The 22,092-nt window shown below is 45.6% G+C and overlaps 1 protein-coding gene across 1 annotated transcript in view; it reads left to right on the top strand.

Annotated features, from left to right (window-relative positions):
* Positions 1–22,092, top strand: part of LOC144764805 (uncharacterized) — a 581,674-nt gene that overhangs the window by 232,687 nt on the left and 326,895 nt on the right. The window contains exon 4 of the mRNA XM_078650300.1: positions 3,929–4,012. Within this exon, the coding sequence (XP_078506426.1) occupies positions 3,929–4,012 (84 nt within the window). The remainder of the gene's footprint in view (positions 1–3,928; positions 4,013–22,092) is intronic.

Genomic DNA, 22,092 nt, shown 5'->3' with positions numbered 1-22,092 from the left:
CCCTGATCCCTCAGGATCGTGGAAACAATGTACTGCTTTTCACTCAGTCACTCGTGCTCACTTATTTGCTTCCCAGAGAGTTAAACAGAAGAAACAGTTGGGCGTGTTGCAATAAGTATTTATTGCGCAGGTGTTCTTCAAGTGTAAATGAAATGCGCTGTAGCAACCATTAAACAGTAACAGAGAAATATGATTAGCAGCACTACAAGAATAAAGAAATAGTAAAGCTCTATCATGGTGCAATAATCTTGAATACATACATAGATATAAAACACATGATAATTATGCGTACTCCTAGGATGCGTCCCCTAACTATATGTACCTAAAATGTACCTAATATCTATGTAGGTGTTGTGTAGGTATTTCGCGAGTCCCTCTAGGTTCTAATAAACTCTGTTACCTTTAGAATGAGAGAATGTAGGACCCCGTCCTGGTCTCGAGTTGGACACTCCGCATGGGATGTTTAGACCATTGCTAGCTGGAGCTTCTGCATGCAGAAATGACAGCGTCTCTGGTCAGTGTGTCAGCAAGGAAGTCACGATCTCCTCTAACTTACTTGGGCAAAATGTGGTATATTTATACCCCAAGGGTGTCCACTGTTTCTATGTGTGGTTAGTGCTGACATTTTGTGGGACAGAAGAAGACATAAGAGATGGACCTTGTGCGTAGATAATGGTTCATGCATAATTTATGAGCCCTGTTGGAGATGTACACTGAAAGACTTGTGTTAGGAAAAACCCCTCCTTCTGTATCCAGGGCTGAAGCTAGATAAGGTTAATTTCTAAGAGCACGTTATTGCGGAGTGTTGTGGGCTAATGTAGGTGAAGGAGCATGCCTATATTAGGGTTGCATGATTCATGCCTATATTAGGATAGCTTGAATCATGCCTACATAAGGGCAACGTGAATTAGGTCTATATTAGGGCAAGTTACGATTATGCCTATATTAGGACACCTATACGAAATATATAACAGCTCGGATCAATATTATTGAGACCCTTGGTTCCCTGGAGCTGAACAGATGGGGGTGTGTTCGCAGCCTTTAGGAGCTGCAAGCGGAGGAATGTTGATAGGAGCCTTGGCTTGCCGGGAGCTGGGGAAGTTGTACCAGTCTGTCATTGTTGATGGGATGTTTCCAATGTGGCTGTTCTACTTTTGTGGCCAGTCCCAACTCTGTACACTCCAGTGAGTCCTGTGCCTCCACATGCTCCATGGAGCTCCTCATGGTGCTGTAGCAGTATTGGCTGCCTTGCAGGATCATGGCCGTTGGTCATTCGTGTGCATGGCAGCTGACATTCAAGGGCTACTTGTACGCCTGCATACTGTTTAGGCAGCATTGTTTTCTGTATATTGGCAGAGGTGACTGTGTGTTGTAGATTTCTCTGCTTTGTTACTTACAGGATTGGTTGCTTTGCATGTGTTTTTTCTAAAGTCTACAATGGGATAATAGTATTTTTAATTAGTGATAATTGGATGGGTGTGAATGATGTAGAGGTAATGTGTTCAGGTAATCATCTTTATCCTTAGACCTACGTGTCCTCATCCTAATCATAACATCACTCCTGCCCTCCGCTTGGTTTGCCTAGCCTCCATCAGAGTTAGGTATGTCTGGAAAATGCTGTGAATGGCTACCTATTTATGGCACTGAGAAAGGTGGACCTGGTTTGCATTTTCAACATGCTTCTGAATTTTGCCGTCTCGAGTTGGGACACACCTCTAGTAATAACTGGGGCAAGGACGACTAAGATTAATCAAGATTATCAGAAAGTAATTCATACTCACTAACACACTAACCTATCCTCTCATTCATTACCTCATGTGCTCATATACAGGACATCAGAAATATTGTTTTAATTTTTTGACAGTGGGGTAAATGATACAAATAATTCTTGAACACATTGACTTGTTATGTTATATTATGTGAATGTGTGATGAATTCAACACTGTAGTGCCTGAGAAGATAACCATCACACAAGAGAATATGTTGTTAATTGGATATCTGTTAAATACCTTTAGGTAGAACACTGGTTGAACCTTCATAATTCCAACACGTTTTTGGGGGGAGGTGGTAGTAAAAGGGAGGGGGCGGCATTTTTTTAGTTCTCGCCTAGGGCGGCAAAACACCTAGAAACGGCCCTGGTGGGAGAGAACCCCCCAGGTTATGTAACAGTACTTCCAGCTTAGGGGGATGCCTATGAAGAACCTGTTTGCCAAACACATAAATGCAAAATGCCTAAACTTTGCATCAAGGCACCAACACCCAAAGTTCCTAGGTAACACTCTGGATGAGCTGACCAAGAACATTTGTTTACACTTTTCCACAATTCCTCCAATTCAATATGTCGTACAGAAGAGGCATCCAGCAATAATGGAAGTAATTCTCATTGCCCCAGAGTTAGCACTCAACACTGGTACACACTACTTCTGGGATATGCCCATTGATCCTCACAAAAAACTCAACTTCTGACCAGACTTTCAGTTAACATCACAGCAAGCTATACATCCCAACCTTAAATAATTAAACCTTGGTATTTGGCACTAGAAATGTTAGAATTTGACTATTAAGAGTGTATGCAAGCCTTAAAAGAATGCAGAAAGCCCTCTGTGCAGACATGTTATGTGGCTAAATAGATTTGTATTGTACTGTTACTCTTAAAATTAACAGTTTACTGCATATGTTGAGCACATTGTCTGTAAACTATTGTACCTGCAAAAGTCTGGAGAAATCTACATTTCCATGAGAGTACACCTGGCAGCTGTTGCTGGGTATTTAACAAAACCGACAGCACCAATATCTTTTCAAAATCCCTGTCATTAAAGCACTTGTAGAGATTCTCAAAAGGCTAATCCCACCCAAACTACCACCAGCTCCCTCTTTGAATATAAACATTTTTCGCATTGGACCCATGGTAACGCTCTTCAAGCCACTAGATCCATGCCCACGGCAATTCCCATCTTGGACGGCACTTTTTCTACTGTACATTGCTTCTCCTATAGTTCGTGAAATTGAGGCATCCACACCAGCGGAGAATCCAGGTATACCATACAATGTGCTAGTGTTGTTGAGGGTCTCCATCACAATTTTTTTGAGACTCTGGAAAAATGACACCGGATTTATTCTCACTGATTATAAGCTTGTCAACCTGGGAAGACAAAGGAAACCCTGCTTCTCCGTCCCTCTCTCCCATTTTTCTGATCGAGTACATTCTGTGCCACATGCAAATTTTGCTCGCAGAAAGGGTGCCACCAAGACATTGCTTAGAAATAGGATCTCTGTAAATCTGCCACTTGCAATCCTATCCACATGATAACTAAATATTATTGTTGGATATGTGCATCTGACGAGGCATTAGGTGAGCAAACACTCCAAACCATTTTCTAAATGTCCAATTCACTTGCTTGCAATTCAAGGCATTAAGAAAGGTATTGGGTTCTAGCCTAGGCGCAGCATATGTCTACTGCTGCACATGCTACAAATGAAAACATGTTACCCATAACCATTTATTTGTACCTTGAAATACAGCAGATGTGGTCATGCATAAGGATACAGATATAACCACTTCATACTGCTACATAAATCTATCTACTCCTAGAGAGAGGCGGAACAATCTTTCAGGAGTGGTACACTGTGTCACCTCAAAACTGAAACACTTTCTTTGAAGAAAAGCAAGTTGTAATGTTAATAGCAGGAGTGTGCTCAGCCTGTGAATCTACACTGCTACAAGCTACATATTGTTGCAGATAACAAATTCAAATTTCCTTACTGCCAGTAGAATGTGGAATTATAAAACCATGATACCGTGGACTGTTATTTTGGAAGTGGATAATGTTATGATACCTTTGTCTTAAAATCTTTTTTCATCTGTTTTCTGGTCTTTACATATTTTATATCTAAAACTAATGGCTAATTTTATTTTCTTGCTTTTCAGCAATTCATGTAAACACAGAGAAACAGAAACCAGTGCATCAGAGTAATTGGCAGGCTCCTCCATGCCAAGAGAACTGGGACGATGGTAAGGTGACGTACAGCTACTGTAGTCTTAATAACAATGCACTCAATTCCCATTTTCCGAAGTATTATTGGTTGTCTGGATTTTCATGGTAAATCTGCACATTCCTTGTACTGTTCTTTGGTATTTTTCTTGTTTTTATTCTTAAACTGTTTTGGTTACTGCACTCTGATGTGCTTCCAGAATCTAGTTTTAAAGCTGGAATGAAAGTCAGTCTTTCAATGTAACATCTTAACCTTGATCAAGGTAATTAACCTAATGCAGCTCCGCAACATCCTTTTTTTTATTTTTTTTTTTTATTTTTTTACTTACCTGTGCAAAATAATCTAGTCTTCCCAAATTGATATCCGCAAAATAATGTTAGAATTGGTGACATCTCAATAACCATTCCCCCAGCAGATCTTAAAGCACATGTTCAAGCCCTCTTCGTCCAACTGCTATGCATGCTCGATGACACTCCTACTCTGCTAGACCACGCTTATATGGGTTTTTCAACCCATATCATCTTCCTCCTGACGAGCTTATGCAAGTTCATTACTATCATGTCAATGACCAGGTTCTGCAAGCCACATGCCAACAAGATCCAATAGTTTTTTGAGGAGACTCTGCTTCTCATTTTAGGTTCGCCTGAGCCAGTGCATGCACTGTCTGGCGAGACATTTTGTGAGTGGGGTTTTCAAAGTGCTACCACAGCTGGCCTCAAGCTTGCGTGCACATGCGCTGGTACACGTACACGGCCACCATTAGCCCGCGATTGCAATGACTTTAACATGCGCGGCTGCGTCAATTTCGCAGGCACGCGTGCACAGACGCCATCAGATCACGATGATTTTCACTTTCGCTGCCGCGTCACTTTCGCGGCTAATGCTTGTTTCACAATGTTCTTTTGCCGATGCTAAACAGCATCTGCAAATAAGTATTTTGCAAAGCCAATAGGTCTGCATTAGCAAACCCAAGTACCAAAATGCACTGACTTTGCGAATCCTGTTTCTTTAAAAGTAATTTTTTTTCCCAGACTGACAAGGATTTGTTCTCAGTTTTTCACATCCCCTTCACCTTGCGTGCCTCCAAAGAAGAGGCTAACTATAAGCCTTCAGAAAACTCCACTACCCTCAGGCACACTAACACCTCAAAATGTGTGTCTGTATTTATATGATATTTGTAAAGCGCAAACCTCGCTGACAATCAGCGGAACACAGGGTGAAAGATGAAAGTTACAGTCAACATATGATTACAGGCATAGCTGAGTTTTGAACGCTGTTACTGTGTTGTGATGTAGTGTGTTTTTTTTTTAATTGGTGTCGTTAGAGCTTTCCTAAATTGAAACAGGGAGCTGGGGCATTCCATATTGATACTGTGATGTTGTTTCCTGTCCCTGCTGCATAAATGGACAGAACGTGTTGCCCTGTGTTGCTCTTTGTTCATATTTTCCAGTCTTAGCTTTTTTTGCTGTCGTTTTTCTGAGTTTGCCTACTTTCTAAACAACGAGGGGCATCCAACTTCAATGCAGGGGGTCCAACATCAATGCAGTGGTGGGGTCCAACATCAATGCGGGGGTGGGGTCCAACATCAATGCGGGGGGGTTCCAACATCAATGCAGGGACGTCCAACAATGAGGGGCATCCAATATCCATGCAGGAGTTCTGCATATCCATGCCTGATGTTTGTATGTAAATGTATTTATATAGCGCAAATCACCGACACGGTATCTAAGCGCTTGCTTAGGGAACCCGTCCTGGTATTCCCCTGTGAGAAACCCCGGCAGGGTGTCCACAAGGTGAAAGCCAGGCATCCCACCGCGAGGGGCCGTAGTGGAGATTAAGCAAGCTATTGCCCAGAGTCGCAGAGTGTGACCCCGTGAGTCGAGTAGGCACCGGAGCGAGAATTATCGAGTCCGTGGAATTTTTGAGCCCGAGACCCGCCGAGGCGGGGAATCGAACCCTGCTCCACAGTCGATCTCAGCTTCCGGGTCTGCCGCCTCTAACCACTGAGCCACGCTTCTCCTGAAGATATTTAAGATATCCATATAAGATACAGTTACATACAATTAATCTACATTATGCAGGGGGGGTCCAACACCAATGCGTGGGGGGGTCCAACACCAATGCGTGGGGGGGGTCCAACACCAATGCGTGGGGGGGTCCAACATCAATGCGTGGGGGGGTCCAACATCAATGCAGGGGGGGATCCAACATCAATGCAGGGGGGGATCCAACATCAATGCAGGGGGGGGTCCAACATCAATGCAGGGGGGGTCCAACATCAATGCAGGGGGGCAACATCAATGCAGGGGGGGTCCAACATCAATGCAGGGGGCGTACAACAATGAGGGGCATCCAATATCCATGCAGGAGTTCTGCATATCCATGCCTGATGTTTAAGATATCCATATAAGATAGTTACATTCAATTAATCAACATTATGCAGGGGGGTCCAACACCAATGCAGGGGGGGGGGTGTCCAACACCAATGCAGGGGGGGGGGTGTCCAACACCAATGCAGGGGGGGGGGTGTCCAACACCAATGCAGGGGGGGGTGTCCAACACCAATGCAGGGGGGGGTGTCCAACACCAATGCTAGGGGGGGTGTCCAACGCAGGGGGGGTGTCCAACACCAATGCAGGGAGGGGTCCAACAATGAGGGGCATCCAATATCAATGCAGCAGTTCTGCATATCCATGCCTGATGTTGAAGATATCCATATAAGATACAGTTACATACAATTAATCTACATTATATAATCAATGTTTGTCCTGAAAAGCTGGCCTGCAGAGGTGCTCCATGACCTGACTGGACAACCCTGCTCTAGTTAAGCATCCTGGGTACAGTGGGGGAACGGGAACACTTCGGTTTGTTTTCAGACCCTCTTGTTTAGTCAGAGCCTAAGCTAACCAGAAAAGCTCAGCGGCCGTGTACTATGATAAAAGCACTGCTGTTTTCACCTGCTGCTCATCTTCATTTAGGCTGTTAAATGTTCCTGCATAATACAATATGTTGGTTATTTATATAGTACTAAACGGCAAAGCTACCGAGCATTTGGTGTAAGGGAAGCCCCAGGCTGAAAGAAAATTGTCATCCAAATGTTCATAACATTGTTCTAGAGTGGCTGCAGAATAACTCACAATTATCTACACCGATTACACTCGCCGTCATTTCAGTCCCTTCCCACATCCGTGAAATCCCTGAACGCGCCTTCATAAACTCATGGTGACAGGAGTTAAGCATCTGTGGGGCCAAAATGTGGATTAAACTTTACCAGACCATGTGGCAAGAAAATGCACAACGTGCATCTTAAACTGCGAGTTCTGTAGCAGTCTTTTCTTACTATTTTGACGCCTTAACACACAATAATTCAAAGAGAATCCCAGTGTTTTGCAAAATACAAACCTTTCTTGAAAACGAATATAAAACATCAAATCGTATTCAATATGTTTTGCACCAACAAATATTGATTTGGTCTCGCATGGAAGCACAAGAACACCAATACAGTCTCATAAGTTCCAGAGTAAAATAATTTGTGGAACACGTACAATATTGCATTAGGCAGAAACCAAGTCTACATGGACACACTTCATGTAATAACAGATGTGCCTCCTTCATTCAAGGTGTCTCGGGAACGTTCCCGAACCAGTCTTCCTCAGTATTCTACTCTGTCTCCAGACTGGGGGGCGTTGGAAGCACTTATTGCTACTACAGAACAACCCGAACAACAACATTTTGCATTGTTGCTGGCATTCTTGCAGCCCATTCAGTCCTGCTGGCTAACCTCTATGCTCCCAACACAGGCTCATCAGAATTTTTCAGGCCCTCGTTGCACAAATTGATCATATGGTCTTTGACCATCTTATAGAGGCCATAGATTTTAATCTCCTCATAGGCCCTGCCACTGACATCACAGCACCAACACCGGCTACTAAAGCTAGATCATTACATGTACTGCCGTACATCTGTGATACACACCTGTTGCATGACGGCTGGTGCTTAAAATGCACCTTCTACCTGGTATTCACTCATTACCATGCCCCGCACAACACAAGGCTATGCTTCACTGCTGCCTTCTTTCCGCTACCCTATGTCCATGGTTGCTTTCCACTTAACATCTTTCTTGCACATGATCCAATTATTCGCCAGATTTGGTTGTTTTTTAATTTTCCTTTTTGTAGTGGGCGGTAATGACAGTGGCGCTTCCCAACGTTGGCCTTACAGGACGAGCTGGTCCAATCCAACTTGCATACGGCAATTGTGGAATACTTCCACTTAATGTGTGTACAGTGGCCTTGCATACCACCCGCTGGGAGGTGTTCAAAGTCTGGGCATATGCATCTCAAAGCATTGTGGAGACCTCCGGGACTTGCGTAGGATCCTCCTGTGCCTCGAGAGGGTTCTTGCTGATTTAGATCTCCAGACATCAGGAGGGGTACCACAGTGACCGACACTCAAGCCAGAACAGCCCTCGTAAATGAGTACTGTGACCTGGATGAAAGGAAAGTTGATTTTTTAGGCAAACCTGCTAGAGTACATAGATATGGAGAGGGTAAGCCTCCGGGGTGTACACTGGCCCACCTGCTCCGTCCGCCCAGGGACGATTCCTACATCACCGAGCTGAGTGTAGATCGGGACCAGCAAATTACCTCCAATGAGGATGTCATGGACATTCTGCTCCAGCACTACATTCAAATGTACCCCTCCCTCCTTACAGGTGATACTATGGACCACGCAACCTACCTGAAGGAGGTGGCCATGGTTTTGCTCTCTAATAACCTAAGGCAATTCCTCAGTGAACCTATAACCTGTGAGGAAATTATACAGACAGTAGGCCCTCTTGATGGCTCTAAGGCCCCCAGGTCTGGCTAGCTACACAGGGGGAATTCTGTAAACATTTTAAGCATATCCTTGTGCCAAAACTAATCTCGGTTTATGAAGAATCCCCACCAAATGGGCACTCTACCCCCAATCTATGCGTGAGGCTGTCATAACCCTCCTCCCCAAACCTGGTAAAGACCCCTTACTCTGTCGCTGCTGGTGCCTAGAAGCAGCATTGGGACCGGTGGGGGTGAAGTGGCGGGGGGGAAATTAGGTAAAAAGAAAACGCTTACCCACTGCTGCCTCTCTTGTGTCCCATCCTGTCCTCTTCCTGGCTTCTTGTGAGGAAGCAGGAAGCACCAGAGCTCCCGCACTCCCTGCTGCCAATCACAACGCTGCAATGCAGCGATGTGATTGGTCTGAGGGCCATGACACAGCACCCAGTCAGGGGCTGAAGGGGTGTATGGTGTAACGCAGCCTGCATGGAGAACAGGGAAGTGTGCATGACTGTTTTGGGCAGCCCAAGAGGGCTGACCACACAGTCATTGCGCACAGGAGGGTTCTAACACTCCTCCCCTGCTCTGCAGCCCCATCCCGCCCCGCCCCCTAACGCACGCTACCGCTGCAGGAGGGCAAAATAGAATTATAATATTGTTATTTGAAATTGAATATTGTTATTATCATTTTATTTGTTACCCTTACATTTGCTGCTTCTTGACAGTGGGGTGACACTCCGCCGCCTTAGCGGAGGAGCTGCCACTTCTTACTCTGCGATTCTTACATACGGTTGTCACTGCTCAATCTCAAAAATAAAATTGACGAAGGGTCTCTCTAATAGTCTTTCATTACTAATAGACCAGATCCTTTCACGTGTACAGCCTGGATTTGTTACCCAACGCTCAACATCACTGAATTGGAGGGCAGTATTCTCAGTGCTTTATAGAATTTCTCCAGATATACCCACCGCAATCACACTCATAGTTGCCATGAAGGTGTTTGAGTGCTTGGAATCGCCTTTCCTTCGCGCCATCATTCACAAACTGTCTACCCCTTGGCTTCTCTTCCTTGATCGACTTTCTCTATGCACAACCCACTGCACATCTTAGATTCAATGGCTCACTCAAGGCACCTTTCTTTATAATGTGGGGCACGTGTCAGGGATGCCGGCTAGCCCTTTACTCTTCTATATTTGCACTAGACCTCCTAGTACGACACCTCCACATTAGCCACATACACCGTGGTCTTCAATTCAAGCCTGGCCCCTCCACATCTCCCTTTATGGAGATGACATTTTATTGCTTGTCCGGCACCTGGAGGAGAACTTGACCCCATCTTGAACAAACTACTGTGCTTTGGGATTCTATCTGGTCTTCGAATAAACTGGTCCAAATCTAATCATTTTCCTGTAACACCAGCCCTGAGGCAGATCCTGTGTGATTACCCACTGACTTGGTGCGACAGGCCAGTTCAATATCTTGGTGTAGTGAACCATCCAGATAAGGAGCAGGTGATGAGACTACACTATGGCCCTACCATTGACACTCTGTCGACTCAAATCGATAGATGGATCCTGTTGCTTCCTTTAATGTCCAGCCCAATACCCATACCCCTAAAACGACTCCTTCCTCAACCCTGACATCAAAACCGGGCTCAGCCCCCCCTTTCCCCCTTAGCCCTCTAGCCCTAAAACCATGACCTAGAGAGGCCTATACCAGACAGAATATGGGCTGTGTGTTGCCCCCAAACTCGACTGGTATCACCCAACCATCGGCACAAACTCCTCCTTTTAAAATGTTTGCGGCGCACCTACGTGACTCCCTCTGATCAACACTGATACGGCCAAACACATTCCTCTCACAGCCCGAAGTGCCACACTCCTGATGCGGATTTTCTCCACAGGGCTTGGTTGTGCAGCCATGTAGCACATTACTGGGGATAGACTTTTTGCAGGTTAATCCACATGCTGGATATTGATTTGGGTGCATGTCCACTACTGGGCGATTCACCTTAATTGCTCGTCTCCTGGCCATAAGTGAGGTTGTAATTCACTGGGGCAAGCAGCTACCCTCACCGCTACCAACGTGCTCACCAGTCTCCCATGCTGCAACATCACCAGTGAGCTGCATTAATGTATACAACCACTGACCTCTAGAATGAAAAACCTCTGGCGACCACTATGCACCTATTTACTATCGCTCACAGCTCAGTTGCAGGACTCGCACTCTGGTCAAACAGTGCTCCCCTCCCCTACACCCTAACTATTAATCATAGGCCTGGGATTCCTTGCCCCTCCCTCCCACCACAACTCCTTTAGGTGCAACTTCCGCCTGTGATACATTGGAGAGAAGAGTTTCACAGACCCCTCCACCCCCACCCCTTCTTAACTTGCCATGGACACAGCTCCTCACCTCTCATTCCCTCTGCATTGTATGGTGTCCCGCGTGGGAATTCTCTCCTCATGCTTTATGGACCATCTGGCATCAGCGATTTTCCTTCTTCTGCATAACGAGGAATCCGTTAATTACTATTGATGTTCCTTTTTAGGTCGAGGACTCGTCGCACTGCTGTAAGCAGTGTGGGCGGAGCCCGAAGATTTAATGTTTCTTAGAGGGGGCTTGGAACCCGCCCTTCTTCTCCATTGGCTGGCTTCCTAAACGGAGGCCAGCCATTGGAGGAGAGGGGCATCATTCCTTTTAAGCCCCGTCTTTTTCAGATTCGGGGGCGTGTTATTTGCGTTCTTTCTATCTGTGACTTCATCCGTCACTCACGCAAAAAACACGCCCCAGAATCAGAAAATGTCCGGCCCTTGCATCCATCCGACACTTCCAGCGCGAGCCTGCCTAGGATGCCATTGCTGTCGCGCGCTTCCAGTAACTCACCAGTGTTGTCATTACTGTGGATTGGCGGTCTTGTGTGCGCCTCGTGTTTCGGAGACACCATCCGGCTCCGTCCACGGTCACTCCATCCTCGCTTTGTTTCGGAGGGTAATCTTTCACCTGAACACTTCACGCTCTCTGTGGTACGATGTGCTGGGGAGAAGGGACTCAGAGTGCAGCTGCAACGAGCCTGTGTGGGCCTGCCGTGAGAGGACGGTAAGTGCTGCCGTGAGAGGATGGTGAGTCCTGCTGTCGCTGGTGTCTGTCAGACTCCTCGTCAGACCCCGAGGAGATTCGGGCATTGCCACTGAGCGCGCAGTGCGTATTTGAAGTAGGCGAAGATTACAGTAGAGCAGAGTACGTGTATGTGTAGGACAGGACATGCCACACGCACCTTCTCTGTAAGATTTATGTTTACATGCCCCGCCCTTATTCCCACCCCACACTGCACCCCAGCCCATCGCTGCTTTTGATGAGTGCCTGCACTTGTATTTTTTTCCAATCAAAGCCCTGGTCACAGGGATCTGCTGCTCTCAGCGGCCCCAGACCAAACTTTCTCTTAATTTCTTGTTTTCCCCCGGGCGGGACACATCTCTTCCCCAGCAGAACCAAGAAAGCGTGCAGAGCGAGCACAAAGCCCTTTCCTCAAACTAGTCCGCCTCACGGCACTGGGCTGTCAACAGCACATCCGTGTGATCCTGGCGTACGTGGCAACCTTTGACCTCAGACCAATGGGTTTGTTAATCTTCTTCAATGGGGAGATGCTCCGAGGTCAAAGGTCGTAGGCAGGATTCTGGAAAGCACTGGAACCCGTGTTGGGCCCAAGGGCCCGTGATCACACGTCAACAATTGGGAGTCCAGGCCGTGAGGAGGTGAAACATGGGGCTGCGGGGGGGTTGTGGGGGGCAGAAAACTGAGCAACAGCCGTGTGACAAGTGAGTGCGGGCGAGATGACAAGAGGCCCCCCCCCACCAAACCCCCAAAAGCTCACACTGAAGTCATGCACCTGCTCTGTCCCCCACTGTGCATCAGCAGACGGGCAGCTGGGACTACAGTGATTAAAGATGCCCCCTGGGGGGGCTCAACTTTAAACGGGCAAAGATCAAGCGCTCACCTGCGCATTCTGGCCAGGGAGGTGGGGGCCCCAGCAAGGCAGGGGGGGGGGGGGTGTAAAGCAGCATTTCCCATGATCCCTCACGCAGGGCTGGGATCCAAAGAGCTGCCTTTATAGCGCTGATTTCCAACATCCGTTGGTTCTAAGCACTATAGATATCAGGCGATACTATATAATATAATGTAATATTAATAGTACCCACCCCATCGACCTCGGAAAGATGAATGGTAGATGGCCATGCCGAGGCCTGAACGTTTACCCTGATATTATACACATACATAACCTTATGTTTTATTATAATTCAGTACCGTAAATCAGGAATGAAAAGACCGCTGTGACCTGCTGGGAGGGGGTTTATCAGTCCATTTTTACCGAATCTGTGATTCTGACTACTCTGGAGGGGCCACGGCCCCTTCCTCTCATAGATTTCAGCGTCTCGCCAATAGGGCGAAATGTGTTTGTGATTGTGACATCATTTTGAGAGACGGATGTCCTCGTCTTACAAGCCATCCATGCCCGTAGTCGATACAGGGAGCTCTAGGCCTAGATTTCACGTCCTTCGCGCAGTAGAACACTTAGTGAAAAAGTGCAGCGCTTTGTTGTGCAAAGAACCAAAGACAGTGCAGCACCCGAGGGAGCGGGGGTCACAGGTGACGTCATCAGAGGTGCCCGTGCTAACAGGCGTGCACCGTGGGACAGAGGCGGCCAGCAGTGTCTGGCGTAGGAATAACACTCGAGGCACCCCCCACCCACCCCCATGACATTGGTATGTGCAGACAAGGGTACAGGGGTCGCACGTGTCAGATACGTGCTTTCCAGGTATAGCAGGGGGTATGACCCTTGACCCCTTCCATCCTTGGGCCTTATTGCTGCTCGTCTCCATTTCTGTTTGCATTTGGTGCAGAACCACTCCGAGTGCAGCTGCAACGAGCCTGTGTGGGCCTGCCGTGAGAGGACGGGAAGTGCTGCCGTGAGAGGATGGTGAGTGCTGCTGTCGCTGGTGTCTGTCAGACTCCTCGTCAGACCCAGAGGAGATTCGGGCGTTGCCACTGAGCGCGCAGTGCGTATTTGAAGTAGGCGAAGATTACAGTAGGCAGAGTACGTGTACGTGTATGTGTAGGACAGGACATGCCACACACATTTTCTCTGTAAGATTTATGTTTACATGCTGTATTAAATTCATTTTACTCCTTTGTCTTTTGTGTTCTTGTATTCTCTCTCCGTTGTGTTTTCATCTATTGGACTTCTCATTTCGGATGTTTTTAGCCCATCTCCTAAGAGGTTTCATTTTCCTCATTCCACATCTCTGCATAACTCCTGCCACCACATTTCTGGTTTTGCATTCTTCCCCTCAGCTTGTTTGTTTTTGTTTCCTAGGGCCTTTCTAATGCTCCTGTGTCTTGATGTTAGTCATTGGTTCAGTCTTTCTTCATGCAATTTTGCTGTTTTTTGGCTGACAAGCCTTCGGTATTTCACTCACATGAAGCAGATTTTGAGTATTCAGGTTGACGTGAACACAAACATATAAATATGTTTTGCCTATGCAAATTTCAAGATTTCAATTTGCAACTCTAACTTATACAGCCCTCCTTCCACAAACCTGCAGCAAATTTGGGGGTTAAATCGCTACCGACATATTTTTGAAGGATAGCTTAGATGTAGGTCGCCCACCAGGGAAAGAAGGCAGAAAGATACACGCATATCCAATGAAAAACATTTGCTAAGGGACGTTATGGTGGTTTACTTAGATTTAGTAACCAACATATGTAACCTATTTGCCTAAAAAAACGTAATTTGAAGTGATGCTATGGTTACAGTCCAAACCTTTGAAAATTGGTGGGGTGAAGACTGCGAGGGGTGTTCGCTGACCTTCATCTGATCTCCCAGTTTTCAGAGCCCAAAACTATGCCCTTTAACCATGGCCAGTGCACACTGGCTACCATTTGTAGCCTTGGGCCACATTCTACACCCAGATCAAGTTTTGCACTTCTCTGGAAGGCCGGGGTGTGCCCTACAGACTATGGTTGCAGGGTGTTGCCTTTGGCCATGCTGTGTGCCCAATAAGCCAATATCTAGTTTTTGCTTGCCGTGGCCTTTGCCCAAGCATTGTGCTCATCACCCGGTACACCCTTACTGACTGGACATGGTCTTGGTGCTTGGTGGTAGCTCTGCACTGTTGTAACTCAGTGCGGTGTTTTCAGATTCCATGGGAGGCAGCATCGGGTACTTTCGGTGGTTCTGTTGGGGTTGTTAACTGTAGTTCCTGAGCTGCTTTGACAAAGTCAACTCTCAAAAGCCACGCCCAACCTTAATAGCTCATGCCCAAACACTATAGGATCACACTTTCAAAACATTACAAGTTTGCCAGGCCTTTGTAGGCCAGTGCACCTTCCTGTCTCTCTCACACACTCTCTCTCACACACACACTCTCTCTCTCACACACTCTCTCTCTCACTCTCTCTCTCACACTCTCTCTCTCACACTCTCTCTCACACTCTCTCTCACACTCTCTCTCACACTCTCTCTCACACTCTCTCTCACACTCTCTCACACTCTCTCACACACTCTCTCACACACTCTCTCACACTCTCTCACACACTCTCTCACACACTCTCTCACACACTCTCTCACACACTCTCTCACACACTCTCTCACACACTCTCTCACACACTCTCTCACACACTCTCTCACACACTCTCTCACACACTCTCTCACACTCTCTCACACACTCTCTCACACTCTCTCTCACACTCTCTCACACACTCTCTCACACACTCTCTCACACACTCTCTCACACACTCTCTCACACTCTCTCTCACACTCTCTCTCACACTCTCTCTCACACACTCTCTCACACTCTCTCACACTCTCACACACTCTCACACCCTCTCTCCCACCCTCTCTCCCACCCTCTCTCCCACCCTCTCTCCCACCCTCTCACACACACACTTTCTCTCTCTCTCACACACACTTTCTCTCTCTCTCTCACACACACTTTCTCTCTCTCTCTCACACACACTTTCTCTCTCTCTCACACACACTTTCTCTCTCTCACACACACTTTCTCTCTCTCTCTCACACACACACTCTCTACTACTCAACATTACTCACTCATAATTAGTCACTCTATACTACTCTCTTTACTACTGAAACTAAAAATACACTTTGTATATGTAAGGGTGTGACTGTGCATGTAAATGTGTGTGGCTCTAGGACTCTTTACTGCTCACTATTTAATACTCCCTCTTTCACTTTTTACTACTCGCTCTCTAATACTCTTTACTAATAACTCTCTCCTACTCACTACCAACTACTCACTCTACTACTTACTCTGTGTGTGTGCTAATGCAATAGGTCTCGCATATGCAAGCGATTAAGCTATTGGCAATTGTTGGACCTGGGATCTCCAAGTCACATAGGGTAGCTTGGCACTAAGTGGGGAGGCCTATCTCAGAGGTACATGTGTTAAGTTTGCGCCACACCCTTCAGTAACATAACGTCCATCCACTCCAAAATAAGGACACTACACCAGTTTAGAAAAATACGGGTCGTTTTATAAAACAATGCTTCTTTCTTCTTTTACTCAATCAGTCTGCTTGGTCACAATACACATCAAGTATTCCCCATCAGGTTCTTTTCATTACTTAAGTTCCCAACAGTACCCTACATGCAGAAATTCAATAATTCCCCAGAAGATAAAAAGGAAACTCAGCAACAAGTGCACTAGGTAATTTTTACAAAAGCAGCATCAATATCACTTTTTTAAGTAGAAAACCAATGGCACTTTACACTTTAAAATCTCCTTGTCTCTTTACCTAGACAATCTTAAGTACTCAACCATCAGTTACACAGTGTTTACTCTTGGATATAAGGGTTTGGCAGTTCCAGAGATTGAATTGGAAACAAGCAAGTTATTTCTCTACTGTGAGAACCGTTCTAATTTCCTTGACAACCCCCTTTGTCTTTACCAGACACTTAATAGGACCACCAGGCTCAGGTCAACTTACATGACCTCTCTGTACCACGCTATTTGAATGTGGCAGGTTCAGAATGTCAGAGGGGGGGTTTATGGGAAATTTCCCGGGTACTTCATCCACCTTGTCTCCTATTCCTTTTCCGCTCACTCACACGGAGACAGTCTAATGGATTTCCCCAGTTCCGATGACTGCTAGCCTCTGATGGTTCTTTGTTCCACCTTACGCTGAAACCCTGAATGGAAACAGTTTTCCCTCACCTCGCACTGCGTGTCAACACGAGGCCTTTCCCCCCCCCTCAGGCGCTGCAGCCGTGCGCTTCACTGAACAGTCTTACCGGGTGCTTGGCAGACTCGCCCCGGTCAGGATACACAGCCTCTCTCTCTCACCACGTTTCTGAGGCTCGGTGGTGTCTTCAGACGAGGCGCTGTTGGCTCCGTGCCGCTGAAAGGACCGAAGCCACACCGCGACTCTTACCGCGTTGCTGTCGGCACTGCGTCCCGCCCACACCTCAGGCATCGGAGAAGGAGGGAGCGAACGCAGTCTGGCCTTCTTTGCTCCCTGCCCCTTCTTCCGGGTTAACGCTATCCTGCCTCACTGGCCTTCGCGTTGTCTCCACAAAGGCACGATCGCCCAGCTGATCCCAAGCGGTCCTTCCCGTGGAATCTCTCTAACGACTTGAGGTAGGAGGGACAGTAGCCCCGTGACAGGGAAATCGGCCACGCTAACTTCAGTGGGGTAAGATAATTTTCTCAGACTGAGGGGTGCTTAGGCTTTACTCGAACCCACACATCTTGAGGAAACAGTCCAAGCTGGGTCCCGAAAGGGGTAGGGAAACAGTACCAGTCTTGTTTAGTAAATGCGGGTTCTCCTGGTCGGATTCTCAGGCTGATCGTCCGCAGCTCTCCCTAAACAGCCCAGCCTGGTTTTCTCTCTGGAGCACAGTTCGATATTTAGAGCTAGGTATGACCCACTGTTGATAGGGCTTAGTCAACAGGTAGGGGGACCCACTAACACGGTAGGGCAGCCGGCCCGTGGGACGATCTAACCCTTTACAGTGCGCCTTCCTCCCTACACTACTGTTTACTCCTCACCAGGTTCAACCAAAGCTCCTCAGGTCACTCTAAAATGGCCGCCCACCCTCTGGCCCTTATATAGGCAGGCCACAGGCTACTGGAACTGGCCAGAAGGTTCTAGATCATTCCTATATTATCCTATGGGTCTTTTGCCTGGAATTACAGTTATGGCAGTTAATGGCGACCATTTTGTGGGTCTTGTAAATCTCGTCAGGAAGGCACCTAGGCCCTTAAGAAAAACTATGAGGGCAAAGAGCACCTAACCCCTAGATCAACACCTAAAAAAATCCAGTGGACACAAAAATTAAAGGTTTTGAGGGGCAAAAAGGGGACAAAAATAAATAAATAATTAGGAGGGACTACCCAAAGGCAGACAGGTCTAACAGCAATATAAATGACAATGCCATTTATTTATGATTTAAAAAAAAATAAAAAAAGTCATGAGCAATGCCAATAGCTCTAACTTTAATAATCCTGAGACCATTGCATTGTAAATGCTTGTTTCTTTCCTGTTGTGTGGGTTCACTTGTTGTGAACTGAATGGCATACTTTGGCTAAAGTGTACCCCTCTTGGTTCCATTTGCTTACTATAACCCAATGGCCAATATCATTTCATCTTTGTTTTCGATATTAACATGCTTGTATGCCTGACGATTTTTTACTTGCATTGTCTTGGACATTAATACTGTATATTATTTTTTCATTGCATTCTTTGTCCAATAAGGTTTTCCTTTAAACTTAAAACATGCTTGTATACCTGTGTTAAGTCTATAATCTTTTGAAAATTCATAAAAACAGTTTATACATTTTTTTTTTAAAGTTGACCTCCCAGGTTGAGAGTTTCATAATGGGTAATGAGTTGCGAATAAGGAATGAGTTGGTTGTGTCCTTCCGCTTGACTAGGCACTATGCACACAGACTTGCACAGTTTCTATATTGGGCAGGAAGCTGCTCTAGAGGGAGGAATCGCCTATTGAATCCTAAGCATCAAACGCTGGGGCATCTTTTGACTTTATCTTTATATACTAGATTGGGTTCCACTGAAAAAGTACTCCTATGTAACTCAGTGGGAAGAGGAATTGTGCGTGGAAATATGAGAACATTAATGGAAAGCCATTTGGCAGTGAGCTGCCAATCCCCCTATTTGTTTGTGATGTATGGATAATGCCTTGGAATTTTTAAGCTGCTGGTACCTTACCCCAGTCAGTCTTCATAAGAGGTTTGGCAGAGGTTTGGCAGTCAGGCCACGTGCTGCAAGGGCGATAAAGGACATTACCGGTACCCTACTGCCAGACAACCCTTCTTATCTTGCTCTGCAGCCCAGGGACACCGAGCCCATGCCCACCTGGTCTTCCGATTGAGAAATAGTTTTCTCACCTTCTCTCTGCCGCACGGTTATGTACTGCTCAACTGTGGCCATAGCCTCTGGCACCTATTCACAATTTATGGTGGTGAAAGATGTGGTCCATTTAAGCGATGGTAATGTTTACTGCTTTGGTACATGATAGTTGCTCAATTCGACAATACCTGGTGCCCCTTCACTACTCTCCTTAAATGACTTCAACATTCAAGGGACTCACATTTGACAAGGTGTACAATTTGAAGGGCCACCGCTATCTGTCATCTCTGATACCCAGCCTGCCAATCAATCGGCTTAGGGACCTTAAATAGCTTGTTGTATTTCTATCTAGGACCCTCATTTGATATTCCTAATTTATGCCCTTATATGGCTATAATAAATAATATCCTTATAAAGGCATAAGAATCATATCCATATTTAGTCGTAGCCCATGCAGTCCAAATTAAGCAAGGCTACTTCTCCAGACTCCTAGAGAGTACAACGCGTTCTTTAAACCAAGCAAACCTCCAGCAACCTGGGAAATCCCCATTGCTTCTGTTTTGATTTGTCCTAGAACTCCTGCGAGCACTGAAAGAACGGCCAGTTCTTAGTGACATCTTTATTGACGTCTTATGTCCAACCTTACGTCAAACCCGGTACCTTTCAGGTATAAATATACCAACGTTGCCTTAAGCAAACACACGGTGGTTTGGAGCAGAGTGGCTATCTACTTGTCCGAGAACCCAGCTGATGCGAGAGCCCATGGACGCCGCCACTCCCTTTTGACGCACTGAGAGAGACGCTGTCTTTTCTCCTGCCGAGAAATCCAGCTCCGATGTTGCCAGATAACCTTGCGGGTTGCTGGGATATAGAGTCCTGAGAGAGAGATACCAGACCTCCTGCTTTCTATTTCACAGGTACGGAGCTGACTAAACCCATAGAGAATTCTTGATTCAGATTCTTGGCAAAACCAACTTAACTTAAACTGCTACTTACTCCTTCCCACGTATTAGGCTTAGGTCAGGTACACCGGGGTAGGCGTATTTAGAAGCACCCGTTGAGTACGTTAGTCAATGTATTTATGTATGTATATATTTTATCTATTTTAAAGGATCATATGGTTAAGAAACCATATCAATGCTTTTAGAGTATTATTTCATAATACTCCTTTTACTGTACGCACTTTATTTTACTATAAGTATTGCAATTGTGGCAATTCATTTCTCTTGCATGAGAAAGAAGACTGCTCAATAAATAACACCTTTTATTGAAAACGCCCGTCTCTCGATTTCTCTGCACTCTGGTGAAACTAAGTATGCACACTTGACTGAGTGAAATAGCTGTCTATTGTTTTCACACGACTCTAGAGATACACTCTTATTCTGAGGGAGCAAAGTTGTCATGTTTTATGGTTGTCAGAAGCTAATCCCTTCTTGTCTATCCAGGGAAGTTAAACTCCTCCTTGTTTATTCGAGAAAGTTTCTAGTGACCTCTGAGCTAGCTGGCAAAACTAATTAAGTCTAATATAGTCAGTAGAGACCTAGATGACCTCAGTCCTACGTCTAAACTGCTGTTTATATTATTCCAATGCGCAGAGCCTATTGGGAATATAGGAACTACACTACAAGCTCTTGGTTCTTAATTCTTACTCAATACTAGCGGCAATGTTCACCAATTTCGGCCTTTTTTTGTCTATTCATTTCTACTGAGGTGGCAGGGCTGGGTCTGATGGGGAGTAGGCGTTTTTTTTATTTTTTATCGTCTTTACCTGAAGCGATGTATGAGAACTGCACTCTGTCTTGGAATAAACTGCCATTGTGTATGTGATTAATTTATTGTTAATTATAAATACAGTGGCTAAATAATGGTATGGAGCTTTGACCCCCAACTCTGCTTTGTTATCCTCCCAGTTTATCTCATGATTGCTCCTCAAACAGTGACACCTAGATGTTATCATCTGCTCAACTGTGGCTGTGTGATGCCCTGAGCAGCAAGAGGCACTGCTCAAACTTACAACATGACACACTTGAAATATTTTTAAAACCTCAGTGCACATAGTAGTAGTATATAATGAATGACTATCTTACTGGATTATCTTAGAAGACCCCTGTAGCAATGCAATTGTTTGGGTCAAAGCCTACCAGGCAGTGTAGTTGTCTGGTTCGGAAAAGACTTGTAGAAGAGATTTTTAAAGCTTCCCTAGGAATGCATTCTGTCCATTGCTTATCATTGGCTTTGCGGTTTGTAATATACATCCTATATATCAAGAAGAACGGACTCTGAGCACACAAAGGTCCGGCATACGTGTTAGTCTTCTTATGTCAGTACAGTTCCAAAGAGTCAGCTGGGAGTGTGACTCTTTAGGAGCAAATCTCCTCACAATCCTAGTGTAGTGTAATAAAAATTGCCTAGAGATATCCTGTCATCCTGCTCTTATTACGGATTGTGAGGCACTCTCTTTTTCGTTATAATGAGAGGAATCAAACTAAATTACATGGTCTTTTAGTTTACAGAGCCCTTGGTCCTAAGACTGCATTTTTAGAACCCTTATGAGTACCTGGAAAGTAGTGTTTCTAGATAGTTTTACCATACTTGGGGATTTTAACTTTCATCTTGATAAGCCTAATAATAAAGAGACGATTTATTTTATGGATAACCTGTTATGTTTTGACTTAAACCAACTGGTTACCGCTTTCACCCATTAAGCTGGCCACACGCTAAAAATGTTTTTCAAAACATTTCTGAAATTGCATTTACTTGATATCATTCAGGTTACCTGATCTGATCATATGGCTTTCCATTTTGATTTTGCTTAATTCCGAAGTAGACAGTTCTTGGCTCGGAAAATCATATTAAGATGATCAGGCTTTGGAATAAAGTAAATGAACAAGATCTAATTTGA

This window comes from Lissotriton helveticus, chromosome 1_1 (genome assembly GCF_964261635.1).
Source record: "Lissotriton helveticus chromosome 1_1, aLisHel1.1, whole genome shotgun sequence".
Taxonomy (NCBI): Eukaryota; Metazoa; Chordata; class Amphibia; order Caudata; family Salamandridae; genus Lissotriton; species Lissotriton helveticus.
Note: the sequence above shows the minus strand (reverse complement) of the source record. Positions and strands in the feature narration are given on the sequence as shown.